This window comes from Ranitomeya variabilis, chromosome 6, assembly GCF_051348905.1.
Source record: "Ranitomeya variabilis isolate aRanVar5 chromosome 6, aRanVar5.hap1, whole genome shotgun sequence".
Taxonomy (NCBI): Eukaryota; Metazoa; Chordata; class Amphibia; order Anura; family Dendrobatidae; genus Ranitomeya; species Ranitomeya variabilis.
The window spans coordinates 182,424,304-182,439,835 of record NC_135237.1 but is presented as its reverse complement, the minus strand read 5'-3'; the positions used below and the strand labels follow the sequence as shown (position 1 = coordinate 182,439,835).

The 15,532-nt window shown below is 44.8% G+C and overlaps 1 protein-coding gene across 4 annotated transcripts in view; it reads right to left on the bottom strand.

Moving 5' to 3' along the window:
- The window catches only part of LOC143782161 (cytochrome P450 2C20-like), a 151,961-nt gene extending 136,717 nt beyond the window's left edge, over positions 1-15,244 (bottom strand). For all 4 annotated transcript variants that reach the window (XM_077269301.1, XM_077269304.1, XM_077269303.1 and 1 more), the window contains exon 1: positions 15,015-15,244. In XM_077269301.1, the coding sequence (XP_077125416.1) occupies positions 15,015-15,191 (177 nt within the window). In that variant the 5' untranslated portion in view covers positions 15,192-15,244. The remainder of the gene's footprint in view (positions 1-15,014) is intronic.
- Between the last annotated feature and the right edge of the window lie 288 nt (positions 15,245-15,532).

The following is a 15,532-nucleotide window of genomic DNA, read 5'->3' as shown; positions in this document are numbered from 1 at the left end:
ATTTTTTATATATCCTCTTGGTCACTGAGCTTTGAACGGTATAAGATGATGTAATATATCCACAAAAGACACAGTGTCCACACTTGAAGGTGCCAACCGCTCTATTCTCTAGCAATGTGCTAGCTTTTTTTTTGAGGATCAAGCTAAAATATAGTTGGATAAGTAAGTAATAAGTTGGATCTTCCAGGAGCGTATAGTTTGATTTGGATCTGCTCTGGAGATGAAAGACTGCATTTAGATGTCGGTTTGGGCATTTCGAATATCTGGTGATGCCTTTCGGTCTCTGCAATGCTCCGGCAACCTTCCAACATCTGGCTAATGATATTTTTAGAGATCTTTTAGACCATTTTGTCATGATCTATCTGGACGATATTCTGATTTTTTCTGATTCATTGCAGGCAGATCAGGAGCATGTTAAAACCATCCTGAGACGTCTGAAAGAGAATAATCTCTACATTATGCCTGAGAAATGTGAATTCCATCACACAGAGATTCAATTTCTGGGGTATGTCATCTCGCCACAGTGGCTTAACATGGAGGCAAGTAAAATCCAGGCTATTATTGATTGGCCCGCACCTAAAAATGTCAAAGAGGTACAACATTGCATTGGATTCACAATCTTTTATAGACAATTCATTTGTAACTTCTCTGAAATTATTCGACCCATTACACAGCTAACCAAGAAGGAAAAGACTTTCTTATGGTCCTCACAGGCTCAGAAAGCCTTTTATTGTCTTAAGTCCCGGTTTATTTCTGCTCCTGTACTAATTCACCCTAACCCTGCACATCCTTTCATCGTGGAAGTGGATGCTTCGGACTGTGCTCTGGGGGCCATTTTCTCACAACGAACGGGAGACAAGGGTCTGTTACATCCATGTGCTTTTTTTCTCGTAGAGCTTCTAGCCATTATGGCTGCATTTAAGGAATGGAGGCACCATCTGCAGGGGGCAGCACAACAAGTTATTTTTCTCACGGATCATCGCCATCTGGAATTTATTAGATCTGCTAGATGTCTTTCTCCACGCAGGCTTGTTGGAGTCTATTTTTGCACCAATTTAATTTTGTCATGTCGTACCGCTCAGGGTCAAGTAATGGGAAAGAGGATGCTTTGTCCCGAATCCATGCCATGGATTCCATCCAAGACCATCTTGTCTGATGCCAACTTTGTTGGAGTCATTCAGAATAAGGAATTATGGAAGACCATTAAGGAGGCCTATGATACAGACCCATTTCTCGCCAACTCGACTGCTGATGTGAACTTAGCTCCCAAAAACGGTATGTGCGTCTGGGATCAACATTTATACTTTCTGGAGGACGTAAAGCTGCAGGTCCTCAAGTTTGTCCATGACTCCAAGCTGGCTGGTCATCGAGGGGTACAGAGGACACAGGAGTTCCTCGGCCATTTTTTTGGTGGCCTACCTGTTTGAAAGACGTGAAGAGCTACATTATCTCTTGTGAGGTATGTGCACACTTTAAGACTCCTTGTGTATCACCTACTGGAATGCTACAACCACTATCCGTCCCCTCTCGCCCTTGGGGGTCTATTTCGATGGACTTTATAGTAGAATTGCCCATCTTTGGAGGAAATAATTCTATTCTTCTATTCTGGTGGTTATAGATCGCCTTACTAAAGCTGCCCACTTCATCCAGTGTACTGGTCTTCCCTCTGCCAAAGAGACGGTAGATCTGGACATCCAGAATGTGTTCCGGCTGCATGGAATTTCGGACGAAATAATTTCCGATTGGGGAGTGCAATTTACGTCCAGGTTCTGGAAGGGATTCTGTTCTGTGCATGGTGTTAATGTTGGTCTGTCTTCTGTGTATCATCCTCAGACTAATGGGCAGACGGAGCAGACTAATCAGACTCTGGAACAGTATCTAAGATGCTATATCTGCCATACGAGGGATGACTGGTTGGAGTTGCTTCCGTTAGCAGAATTTTGTTGCAACAACTCTCAGAGTTCATCTACTAAGGTAACACCCTTCTTTGCTAACCTGGGTTATTATCCCAGTTGTTAGGTCTGTGCCCACCCGGTACCCCGCTACTCACCTTGTCCCTCCTGCTTCAGTGTCCCAGGGTGCTACTGGACGAGGTCCACGGAGCGTCACTCCAGCGCCACTGGTCTCGCAGTCGGCGGTGGGACATTGATCTTCACACATGAGCCTTAGGACGCGGCAGTGCACATCGCCGGCACTTTATAGATCAGCGGTGTCCTGACCCGGAAGCACCGCTTAGCCACTGGGGCAGAGTCAACAGGCATATCAGGCTGTCTCCTCTTAGTGGAGACTAATAATTATTATTACTCCTTACCAGTACTTAGGTACCCTCTGTGCATTCCCCTGTGCCAATGTCTACCCCGTGGTTACCCACTTCTTCCTCTTGTCTCTTCTACAGCACCTGTCTCCTCATCTCCCTCCAGTGGCCTCCTGCATCCTCTCCTTCCCCTGGGTTCCTCAGTCCTCGGATCCAGTCCCCTCACTTCCTCTCCTGTCCAGAACTTCATAGAAGTCTATCTGCTTCCCATCCAGATCTTTTTCTCTGTTCTTTTAGTTTTTACGGTTCTATGTACAGTATTTCTGTTCCTTTCCATTGCTCTAGTTCCCTATGAGCCGCCCTCTTGGTACCGGCTGTCGAGATATTTGATTCCCCTTGGCCTGCTCCTAACGATCCCTGTATAGGGGTCGGTTTCACCTGGATAACTCACCCAGGCAAGGTTCGGTATCACGACCCAGAGGGTCCACTCTAGGAAGCTCGCCTCTCCAAGATGTCACAGACTAATCAGGCCATGGGCCCTGCCGATGCAGCTTTCTCTGCTCAGAAAAAATTGGCCTTTTTGCGTGAGAATCAAAATCGTATAATGTCCTTTATGCAGTCTATGGAGTCTAGACTGTCTTCTTTACAGGCCTCTGACCCGGTAACTGCCACTCAGCTTGCTAGCCTTCAGCAGGAGCTTTCAAAGCAGTGTGACATGCAATCGCGCATGCTGAGCTATATGACCTCTGTGGATGACCGTTTGTACAATCTACAGTCTGCCGCCACTGCCTCGGCCCAGGCTCTATCCCGTGACTCTGATTCTGTCTCTGTTCCGCATCCTTCGCCTCACCTTGGGAAACCAACTAGGTACAGTTGTGATCCCGAACTTTGCAGAGGCTCTCTGAATCAGTGCTGCCTAAACATTGAACTGTTACCCCAGCAATACCCCACCGACCAGGCTAAACTGGTGTTCATAGTCTCTCACCTAGAGGGAGAGGCCCTTGCCTGGGTAAATCCTCTATGGGAGAGCGATGACCCCATAGTATCTCTATTGCTGACTTTCTTGGAAACTTTTTGTAGAGTTTTGGATGAACCAGGCCATCTGGCTTCCACTACTGAGTCACTCCTTAATCTTCAACAGGGTGCTCTCACGGTCGGCCTGTACGCTATTCGCTTCCGTACTTTGTCCTCCGAGTTCGGATGGAATAATGAAGCATTGTTCGGAGCCTTTTGGCGTGGACTTTCAGGCAAAATAAAGGATGGACTCGCAGGTTGGGATACTCCAATTTCTTTGGAGGATCTAATCTCTTCAGCCATGCGCATTGACCTGCATTTCCAGGAGCGCTCTCGTGAGTCAGCCAGAGAGGAAATCTTTCAGACCGTCTCCTTTCTTTCTCAGGCCACTCAGTCCACGACCAACCGTAGCTTCCTCGGGTTCCGCACCGGAACCGTTGCAAGTGGATTAACTCAAAATAGCGGAGCAACGCCAAAGAGAGAGACTCGCGCAAGGCTTGTGCTTCTATTGCAGAGGAGCTTCTCATTTACACTGTTCCTGTCCCGAGAGGCCGGGAAACTCTTCCACATAGGACAGGTAAGAGAGGCCTCGCTAAGTGTGTTTGACTCTTCTCTACCCCTTACCTTGTTTGTCCTAGTGATCATTGGTCAGAGACACTACACTGAGGTGGCTTATGTGGATTCGGGCACAGCAGGGCACTTTATCAGGCTCGAAGAGGTTAATAAACATCGGATTCCTGTTATTACCCTGAAGAGTCCATGTCTGATTGCCTTGGTGTATGGTAAACCCCTGCAAGAGACTGTCACTATGGTTACAGAGGAGGTGGTGCTGCAAGTGGGGGCCCTGCATCAGAAGATAGCCTTCTACGTTCTGCCTAACGTGTCTCATGCACTGTTTCTCAGTCTTCCCTGGTTAAGGGTGCATGAGCCAGTCCTCGATTGGCACTCAGGTGAGGTCCTTCGTTGGGGACACTCTTGTCATGAACGATATCTGCTGTCAATCCACCCAGCAAGATTTCTACGGCCTTCTTCTGTTCAACCTGGGCTGCCTTCCACCTACTGGTCATTTGCGGATGTCTTTGACAGGAAGGAGGCAGAGAGCCTACCTCCACATCGACCATATGACTGCCCGATTGAGCTAATCCCCGATACTACTCCTCCTAGGGGTAGGATCTATCCACTGTCTCTTGCTGAAACCTTGGCCATGTCTGAATATATCCAGGAGAATCTGGCCAAAGGGTTTATATGGAAGTCTTCTTCTCCTGCAGGCGCCAGATTCTTCTTTGTCAAAAAGAAAGATGGATCGCTTTGTCTTTGTATAGACTACAGAGGTCTGAATGACATCATGGTCAAAAACAAATATCCTCTGTCACTCATTCCAGAGCTCTTTAACCGTTTAAGAGGGGCCTGGATTTTTTCCAAACTGGATCTTCATGGTGCTTACAACCTGATCTGTATTCGCTCTGGGGATGAGTGGAACACTGCCTTTAACACGTGGAACGGGCATTACGAGTATTTGGTGCCCTTCGGTGTCTGCAATGCTCCTGCAGTATTTCAGGAGTTTGTTAACGATATCTTCTGGGACCTGCTATATCTTGTGTCGTGGTGTACTTGGATGACATCCTCGTTTTTTCTTCAGATCTTTCTTCTCATAGGAGAGACGTTCGTCTGGTACTGCAACGTTTGAGGGAGAATCGCCTTGATGCCAAGATCGAGAAGTGCATTTTTGAACAGACTTAATCCTTACCTTTTTAGAATATATTATCTCCGATTCTAGATTGAGGATGGATCCAGAGAAACTCTCCATTCTCAAATGGCCGCATCCTATTGGAGTTAGGTCTATCCAACGGTTTGTTGGCTTTGCAAATTATTACAGACAATTCATTCCTCATTTTTCCACGATAACCAAGCCCATCTCTTCTCTCATCCTCAAAGGAGCGAAACACAATGTCTGCACCTCGGAGGCCGAGAATGCCTTTCTGTCCCAGAAACAATCCTTTGCGGCAGCTCCAGTGCTACATCGTCCAGAGGCCAGCAAACCGTTCATTCTTGAGGCGCATGCCTCCTCCACGGGAGCCGATGCAGTGCTTTCTCAAAGATCTTTGTCTGGTCGGTTGGTCACCTGTGGATTCTTCTCCAAAGCATTTTCTACGTCAGAATGTAATTACTCTATCGGAGTCCGTGAGCTATTGGCCATAAAGTTGGCCCTAGAAGAGTGGCGATATCTGCTCGAGGGAGCTGTTCACCCTTTTATAATCTTCACTTACCATAAGAACTTGGCCTATATCCGATCTGCTCAGAGGCTCAATCCCTGGCAAGCTAGGGGGTAACTATTTTTCACCCGTTTTGACTTTTAGCTCAAATTCCGGCCAGGCAATAAGAACGTCAAAGCTGATGCGCTGTCTAGGTCCTTTCAGCCATCCGATGCAAAAGAAGAACCCTCGCATACTATTGATCCTACCAAGATCATCACAGTGGCTCCCTTAAATCTTGTTACTCCACTGCCAGGTAAGACCTACGTGCCTGAGGAGGACAGAGAAAGGGTGTTACATTGGGGACAGTACTCTCTACCTTATCTCTCGCTACTATTGGTGGTCCTCACTTCACCATGACGTTGAAGAACTCACTGCTTTCTGACCTTCCTGTGCCAAGAATAAAGTTCCAAGATGTTTACCCTCTGGACTTTTGCTTCCTCTTCTGGTTCCATCGCTTCCCTGGCAACATATAGCCATGGATTTTATCACCGACCTTCCTCGTTCTTCTGGTTGCACAGTTAGTTTGGTAGTCGTGGACCGTTTCTCTAAAATGGCTCATTTTGTTCCTCTACCCGGTCTGCCTTCAGCCTCTGAGTTAGAGCAGATTTGACTGATTCCCTCAACACATCATGTCTGACCGAGGCATTCAGTTCAATTCCCGGTTCTGGAGAGCTTTTTGCAGACTTATGGACATGTCCTTGAATTTCTCGTCTGCTTATCATCCTCAAACCAACGGTTAAGTGGAGCGAACTAACCAGGTTCTTACGCCTTACCTTCGACATTTTTCCAACATTCACCAAGACGACTGGGTCGACCTTCTTCCCTGGGCGGAATTTGCCTATAATAACCACTTCAGCGAGTTCTCTACTAAGTCACCTTTTTTTGTTGTCTTTGGGCAACATCCTGTGCTAGCAGCTGACTCTTTATCTGTGGAATTTCCCAAGATTTGGAATGAGACCAAGGGAGCACTTGAGAGGGCTTGTGGTCGGATGAAAAAACATGCTGATAAATGGGGCGTGGACTCTTCTCCTTACCTCCCTGGCAATAAGGTTTGGCTCTCTTCCAAGTACAGTACAGACCAAAAGTTTGGACACACCTACTCATTTAAAGATTTTTCTGTATTTTCATGACTATGAAATTGTACATTCACACTGAAGGCATCAAAACTATGAATTAACACATATGGAACTATATACTTAACAAAAAAGTGTGAAACAACTAAAATTAAGTCTTATATTCAAGGTTCTTCAAAGTAGCCACCTTTTGTTTTGATGCCTACTTTGCACACTCTTGGCATTCTCTTGTTGAGTTTCAAGAGGTATTCACCGGAAATGGTCTTCCAACAATCTTGAAGGAGTTCCTAGAGATGCTTAGCACTTATTGGCCCTTTTGCCTTCACTCTGCGGTCCAGCTCACCCCAAACCATCTCGATTGGGTTCAGGTCTGGTGGCTGTGGAGGCCAGGTTATCTGGCGTAGCACCCCATCACTCTACTTCTTGGTCAAATAGTCCTTACACAGCCTGGAGGTGTGTTTGGGGTCATTGTCCTGTTAAAAAATAAATGATGGTCCAACTAAACGCAAACCGGATGGAATAGCATGCCGCTGCAAGATGCTGTGGTAGCCATGCTGGTTCAGTATGCCTTCAATTTTGAATAAATCCCCAACAGTATCACCAGCAAAGCACCCCCACACCATCACACCTTCTCCTCCATGCTTCACAGTGGGAACCAGGCATGTAGAGTCCATCCATTCACCTTTTCTGCGTCGCACAAAGACACGGTGGTTGGAAACAAAGATCTCAAATTTGGACTCATCAGAACAAAGCACAGATTTCCACTGGTCTAATGTCCATTCCTTGTGTTCTTTACCCCCAAACAAGTCTCTTCTGCTTGTTGCCTGTCCTTAGCAGTGGTTTCCTAGCAGCTATTTTACCATGAAGGCCTGCTGCACAAATTCTCCTCTTAACAGTTGTTGTAGAGATGTGTCTGCTGCTAGAACTCTGTGTGGCATTGACCTGGTCTCTAATCTGTGCTGCTGTTAAACTGTGATTTCTGAGGCTGGTGACTCAGATAAACTTATCCTCAGAAGCAGTGGTGACTCTTGGTCTTCCTTCCCTGGGGCGGTCCTCATATGAGCCAGTTTCTTTGTAGCGCTGGATGATTTTTGCCACTGCACTTGGGGACACTTTCAAAGTTTTCCCAATTTTTCAGACTGACTGACCTTCATTTCTAAGGCCATGTGCACACGTTCAGGATTTTTCGCGTTTTTTTCACGTTTTTTCGGTATAAAAACATGATAAAAACGCGAAAAAAACGCTTACATATGCCTCCTATTATTTACAGGGTATTCCGCATTTTTTGTGCAAATGTTGCATTTTTCTCCGCGAAAAAATCGCATTGCGGAAAAAAAAGCAACATGTTCATTAAAAATGCAGAATTGCGGGGATTCCGCACACCTAGGAATGCATTGATCTGCTTACTTCCCGCACGGGGCTGTGCACACCATGCCGGAAGTAAGCAGATTATGTGCGGTTGGTACCCAGGGTGGAGGAGAGGAGACTCTCCTCCACGGACTGGGCACCATATAATTGGTGAAAAAAAAAGAATTAAAATAAAAAATAGTGATATACTCACCCTCTGATGGCCCCCGAAGTGTTCCCACCTCTCCGGTGCATGCTCTCTCTTCCATTCCTATAGATGGTGTGATTCAGGACCTGTGATGATGTCGCTGTCTGGTGATTGGTCGCGTGACCGCTCATGTGACTCACGCGACCAATCACAAGCCGCGACGTCATCGAAGGTCCTGAACCACACCGGCATCTATAGGAACAGACGCCGCTAAGGAGATTGGCTGTCTGCAGAGGGTGAGTATAACCATTTTTTTATTTTTTTTATTATTTTTAAACATTCTATCTTTTACTATAGATGCTGCATAAGCAGCATCTATAGTAAAAAGTTGGTCACACTTGTCAAACAGTATGTTTGACAAGTGTGACCAACTTGTCAGTCAGTTTTCCAAGCGATGCTACAGATCGCTTGGTAAACTTTAGCATTCTGCAAGCTAATTACGCTTGCAGAATGCTAAAAAAACCGCGAAAAAAACGGAAAAAAAACGCAAAAAAAAAATGCATATTTCTTGCAGAAAATTTCCGGTTTTCTTCAGGAAATTTCTGCAAGAAATCCGGACGTGTGCACATACCCTTAAAGTAATGATGGCCACTCGTTTTTCTTTACTTAACTGCTTTTTTCTTGCCATAATACAAATTCTAACAGTCTATTCAGTAGGACTATCAGCTGTGTATCCACCAGACTTCTGCACAACACACTGATGGTCCCAACGCCATTTATAAGACAAGAAATCCAACTTATTAAACCTGACAGGGCATACCTGTGAAGTGAAAAACATTCCCGGTGACTACCTCTTGAAGCTCATCAAGAGAATGCCAAGAGTGTGCAAAGCAGTCATCAAAGCAAAAGGTGGCTACTTTGAAGAACCTAGAATATAAGACATATTTTCAGTTGTTTCACACTTTTTTGTTAATTATATAATTCCACATGTGTTAATTCATAGTTTTGATGCCTTCAGTGTGAATGTACAATTTTCACAGCCATGAAAATACAGAAAAATCTTTATTATATTATATAGAGTCTGGTGATGAGCAAAGGTGCTCATCTCTACTCGTTACTCGCCCGAGTATCACCATGCTCGGTGTACTCGGCGAGCACCGAGCATTTCTGGGATTATTTGGCAGTAACTGGTGTCTCCACCCAGCATTTTTGGCAGACTTTAGAGACCCAAACACGATGCAGGGATTGTCTGTCAGGCCATGAAACGCCGCAGCCATTTTTGTTGTGGTCGTGCAGTGATTGGCTTGGCCGCACAGCATCATCCCGAGTATAAGAGACCTGGTGCCGCCCTGCTCGCCACATTCTGCTTCAGATTCAGCGAGAGTAGGGAGAGCTGCTGCCGAGATAGGGTCAGAATCGTGGTTTTTAGAGTTAGTGTAGGTCTGCAACTCTTAAATCCACAACTCCTAAGAAACCAACAGTCCTTTTGAAGCACTAGGTAGGCAGGGCACAGCATATCCACATCAGTGCAAGGCCTGCAGGCACTGTATGTGCATCCATTGTTCCCACTGCATCCCTCCCAAAGCTCCATAACTGTCTGCTGCTGCAGCTTCTTTACTACCATATATACTCAAGTACAAGCTGAGATTTTCAGCCCATTTTTGGGGGCTGAAAGTCCCCCCTCTTTGCTTATACTCGAGTCATACTCAGGGGTCGGCAGGGGAGGGGGAGCGGGGACTGTCTAATTATACTCACCTGCTCCTGGGGCGGTCCCTGCAGGTCCCTGGCTTCCCCGGTGCTGGCAGCTTCTTCCTGTATTGAGCGGTCACATGGTACCGCTCATTACAGTAATGAATATGCGGCTCCACCTCCCATAGGAATGGAGCCGCATATTCATTACTGTAATGAGCGGTATGTCAGGACTCTGAACATTTTTTACCTTTTGTGCATTACTGCCCTTTTCCAAGATGGCGTCTTTGGTCTCATGTGCACTGTCTTCCTGCTATAAAACTCCACCCCAGCCTTCAGTCTGTGCTAGAGTATTCTGCCTTGCATCCAGCTCCTGACCTCTGATTACTCCCTGGCTATACACCTGCTCCTGTGAACCTGTGTGGTGATCCTGCTACTCTGCTCTGAGTTCCTGCTGCATACACAAGTTTCCAGTAATCCTCCTTCATCTGCTGCTCGTGTTTACTTCATCTGCATTTGCTGGACATGTAAGCTGCTGCTGCTTTGCAATAACCTGAGACTATTAACCAGGCCTCCCTGGTTGAGCTAAGATATGATTTGAACTGCCTATACGCATATCTATCTGTGTCTGGATTAAGACAAGGATTTATTCGTGTCAAGTATCCTCAAGAATAACTGTGCTTCATAGACTTTCTGCTTGATTGCATTTTTCTCTGAAGACTGCTAAGCTGCGTTTATTATTTGCATCAAGTGTTGTGGACTTGAGTTTCTCTCTGCACCTGTTTGAATCACCGTGTTATAATATAGACTTTATCACTTATAAAACTGTGTCCTGTAGTTGTCTTGTTCCACGCAAAGAGTCTCCTGAGTTATCCCCTATAATTATTAATTATTACACGGTACCGGTGACCGCTCAGTACAGGGAGAAGCTGCTGCGCCAAGAAGCAGGGACTGCACAGCGCCAGGAGCAGGTAAGTATAACGGGGAGGGGAGCACAGCGCTGTGCAATATTCACCTGCGCCTCGTTCCGGTGCCGCTCCGTCTTCAGCGTCTTCTGCAGTGACCCTCAGGTCAGAGGGCGCGGTGACATGGTTAGTGCGCGCCCTCTGCCTGAAAATCAGTGCGGAAGACGCTGAAGATGGAGCGGCGCCGGAACGGGGAGCAGGTGAATATTAAAAGTGCCGGGGGCCTGAGCGACGGAGAGGTGAGTATGATGTTTTGGTTTTTTTTATCGCAGCAACAGCAAATGGGGCAAGTGTCTGTATGGAGCATCATATGGTGCCATAAAATTTGTGGGGCACTATACGGGGCAAATGTCTGTATGGAGCATCTATGGGGCCATAACGTTTGTGCAGCACTATATGGGGCAAGTGTCTGTATGGGGCTATAACGTTTGTGCAGCACTATATGGGGCAAGTGTCTGTATGGAGCATCTTGTGGGGCCATAACGTTTGTGCAGCACTATATGGGGCAAGTGTCTGTATGGAGCATCTTGGGGGCCATAATCAACGTTTGTGCAGCACTATATGGGGCAAATATCTTTATGGAGCATCTTATGGGGCCATAATTAACGTTTGTGCAGCATTATATGGGGCAAATGTCTGTATGGAGTATCTTATGGGGCCATAATGTTTGTGCAGTACTATATGGGGCAAATATCTTTATGGGGCATCTTATGGGGCCATAATCAAAATTTGTGCAGCATTATATTGGGCAAATGTGTCTATGGAGCATCTTATGGGGCCATTATTAACCTTTATGCAGGATTATATGGGGCATATTTTAATATGGAGCATCTTATGGGGCCATCATAAACTTTATGGAGCATTATATGGGGCTCCTGATTCAATATGGATATTCAAAAACACTTAACCTACTGATGTCTCAATTAATTTTACTTTTATTGATATCTATTTTTACTTTTTACATTTACCGGTAGCTGCTACATTTCCCACCCTAGGCTTATACTCGAGTCATTAAGTTTTCCCAGTTTTTTGTGGCAAAATTAGGGGGGTCGGCTTATACTCGGGTTGGCTTATACTCGAGTATATACGGTATATACCTAGTTGCATTTTTTTTTTCAAAAAATTCACCCCCCCCCAAAAAAAAAAAAAATACAGTGTGTTCTGTCAGACTGAGGCCAGTTTAAAAATCATAGTTTGTCAGGCATACGTAGCATAGTTGTGTGTGCTAGCCTTGTGCCACTTTTTTTTTTTTTTTTGGTGTTTTAAATTCACCAAAAAAGGCCTCATATACCTGCGTGCTCCAAGTTTTTGCATTTTAGGCTGTTTTGCCACTGTTTTTGCTGCCTGTTACTCTAATATACAGCACTATTTAGCATAAAAAAATATAAAAAAGGCCACATATTTGCCAGTGTGGTATTTTCGTGATAGCCCTCATATATCTGCGTGCTCCAAGTTTGGTCACTGTAGGCCGGAGGACCACTTTTTTTGCTGTCTGTTACTCAAATTATATACAGCACTATTTAGCCTAAAAAAATATAAAAAGGCCACATATTTGGCAGTGTGGTATTTCCATGGGAGCCCTCATATATCTGCATGCTCCAAGTTTGAGCATTGTAGGCCATTTTGCCACTGTTTTTGCTGTCTGTTACTCTAATTATATACAGCACTATTTGGCATTTTTTTTTAAAAACAGGCCACATACAGTATGAGTTTCACTTTTTGTATTGAAGAACTGAAATAAATAAAATTTTTGATGATATTCTAATTTAATGAGAAGCACTTGTATGTGCCACTGGTTTCAGATTTCACACCCTATACAGAAATTAATTTGAATATTTTCAAATTTAGGGAGACTGATTTTTTTCAGTGTTTTTTTTTCTGAGAAATGTATTTTTAACATAGTTAAATACAGTATACCAATATTTATATCATGAAGTTTATTGCTGCCAATATCATTTTTTTTTCTAAAGCTGGAAGCATATTTCGAAAGTTAGAGGTTATATCTGGGATTTTACAAAAAATAAAAAATTACCAAAAACTGAAAGGCAGGTAATTGCTACTTAACAGCCTGTTGTGCACAGCGAGTTCTCCCCTGGCACAGAGAGGACACACACTGCTCCTGCCGGTGATTTAGAAGCCTCTGCTGACGTCACAGAGAAGAGGCCTCTTTTCTTCTCTGCTCTGTCGACGGGACAAGACTTCCGGCATCATTCTGATTGACAGCTGGATCCCAGCTGCCTAACTGGGGGAGCTAACTGTCAGTCAAAATGTTTATGAAAGTCCCACCCCGTTGAGTCAGCAGAGGCAGCTGAATCCCCGGAAGGAGCGGTGTGTGATGGCTCTGTGAGGGGGGAGAACGGCGCTATGCACAACAGGCAGGTAAACTGCAATTAACTGCCTGTTATTGCTTAGGTACATTTTTTGTATTTTGAAAAGTCCCAGATACACCCTTTATGGTTAAAGAAACACCAGCTACACTTTTTGGATGTGACAGAAAGAGGAGGTATCATTAAAAAATATGCCATATGTGCTGATAGGTGTAAATTACAGATTTTATTCATTTTCATTCATCAGGAAAACAGGCATTCCACTAATAGAGGCAAGCCACCCAAAAGCTATAGAGTTACTGAGATCACCCACTTCTCCTGGCATTAGTTGTACATGAAGTTGGGAGAATTTGTACTGTGTGTACCCCCTTCAATGGACAGGAACCATTGCATCTCAGTGTTTATACAGAGGAAACCTCTGTAACTTTCATTGGCCTCACATAACACGATTATGGAAAAGAGATTGACTGTTTAATCGCAGCTGGAGGCCCATCAACGGGTCTCCAATTGAGACTATCACTATGGAGCCACCTGATTTCTATTTACACCCCCTGAAAATAGTCTCCATTATAACGATTGTAGCTCCAAGTTCTCTGAACAGACAGAGTAAATGGTAGTTTTCTGGCTACTTACAGCCAGTACAAGAGGGTACGTAGCACCCTGTAGTAGTGGCTACCTTATGGACCCTTTTTTGCATCCATTCCTAAGGCTGGGTTCACACTGCGTTATGGGCGTCCGTTAGACGGACTACGTTACACCGCGGCATAAACACAGTGTAACGTAGTCCGTTAAGGCCGCCATTAATTCCTATGTCGGACGCATCGCTAGCGCACACCCACAATGGGCGTGCTCTAGGGATGTGCCGTCATTGAGTGACGGACCCTGAGACGCGGGCTGCAGGGTTTCCAGGTCCGTCACTGCTAGCGCAGATAGAGCTAGCAGATGCTCTATCTGCGCTAGTGTGCTGCCATACCCGCACTTGCGTTTACAGCAGCCCGTTACCGTATGTGTTGAACAGGCTGCTGTAAACGCAATGTGAACCCAGCCTTATACATCTGGCAGCGTCTGCTCTTGTCAAAAGGATTTCTGATGCCTCAGTAGGATAACTACAATACTTTTAACAAGATATAGTACATGAATTGTAGAATAATTTTAGAAAGAAAGGTTAGGTTTATACAGTGATCGGTTGTGTTTTTTCCACCCAAAGGCAATAGTGAATTCTTTATGGGCAAATAGAAGAGGAAATTTTTTTCCAATTTAGCAGAGATTAGCTACAAAAAAAACATTTCTTTTTCAAGAAAGAACTGATATACATGATACTGGGAAACCTATAGCTGTAAGGATTCCCATCCCTTTAGACAGTATGATGTTTATGTTAATACAAATCTATATGCCAACTATATGGTCATCCATGTTGTCAACATACCCTAATAAAATGCATCACTATCATATACATCTTCAGAGCTTTCCACCTCTAGAAAAGCTATTTGCATGTTAACAGGGTGGTAAATTGCATTTAAATAATGTTTAAATCATGCCTGGTTTGCTTATTGTAAGATAATAAACTTCTATTCTCCCTGCAGCCGCTCACTTCCAGTCATTGTGAGGCACAGGGAGCTGTTAGTCTCCGCATGCTATACTATGAGCGTGCTGTAGGCATTCCCCGCCACATTGACAGCCTACTATGCAATGCATGTACAGAGGTTCCCTTAACATGCTCTTCGGTACAATATTAGAAGTAACAAACCTTTTTCACTGCATGTTTGATGGTAATGCTGTAAGTAGAATATTTGACCAGTTCAGATTTTGACACAATAGCAACAACTTGAAGCCACAAATCATAGCATTTCATACAAGCACAACATGATTGCCTCCTTAGAATGATGAATGTTGTGGTTCTTTTCTACAATTGATTGAATACCAAATTATTCTATAAACTGACCTTGACAAACTCTTCTATAATGTTCTTGAAATCAATCTGCAGAAGATTCCCCAGGAAAGGTAGTGGAGTAGGTCCTGGGGGAAGTTTGGATTGTTTTCCTTTTCTTTTGACCCACAGGGTCATCAGGAATGTAAGCATGAAAATAAGCAAAACAGTTCCACAGCCTGGAAGCTCCATATCTGCTGCACAAGCTGTGACTCTGGCTTTCTGTGTACTGTGCACAGTATATCTGGGAGGTTACAGTGCAGTGCTTGTGTAATGTAGCCACACGTCACTATCTGCATGGGAGAAGCCCTTCCCCTATGTAGCAGGAACAAAATGAGTACAATGGAGACTGGATTCTAAGGCTATGTGCACACGTTGCGGATTTTGCTGCGGATCCACAGCGGATTTGCAGCTGCGGGTCCGCAGCAGCTCTCCATGTGTTTACACTACAATGTAAAACCCCCGGCTGGAATCCGCACAAGTTCCGCATAAAAACTGCGGTAAATCTGCGGTAAATCCGCAAGTAACACGCA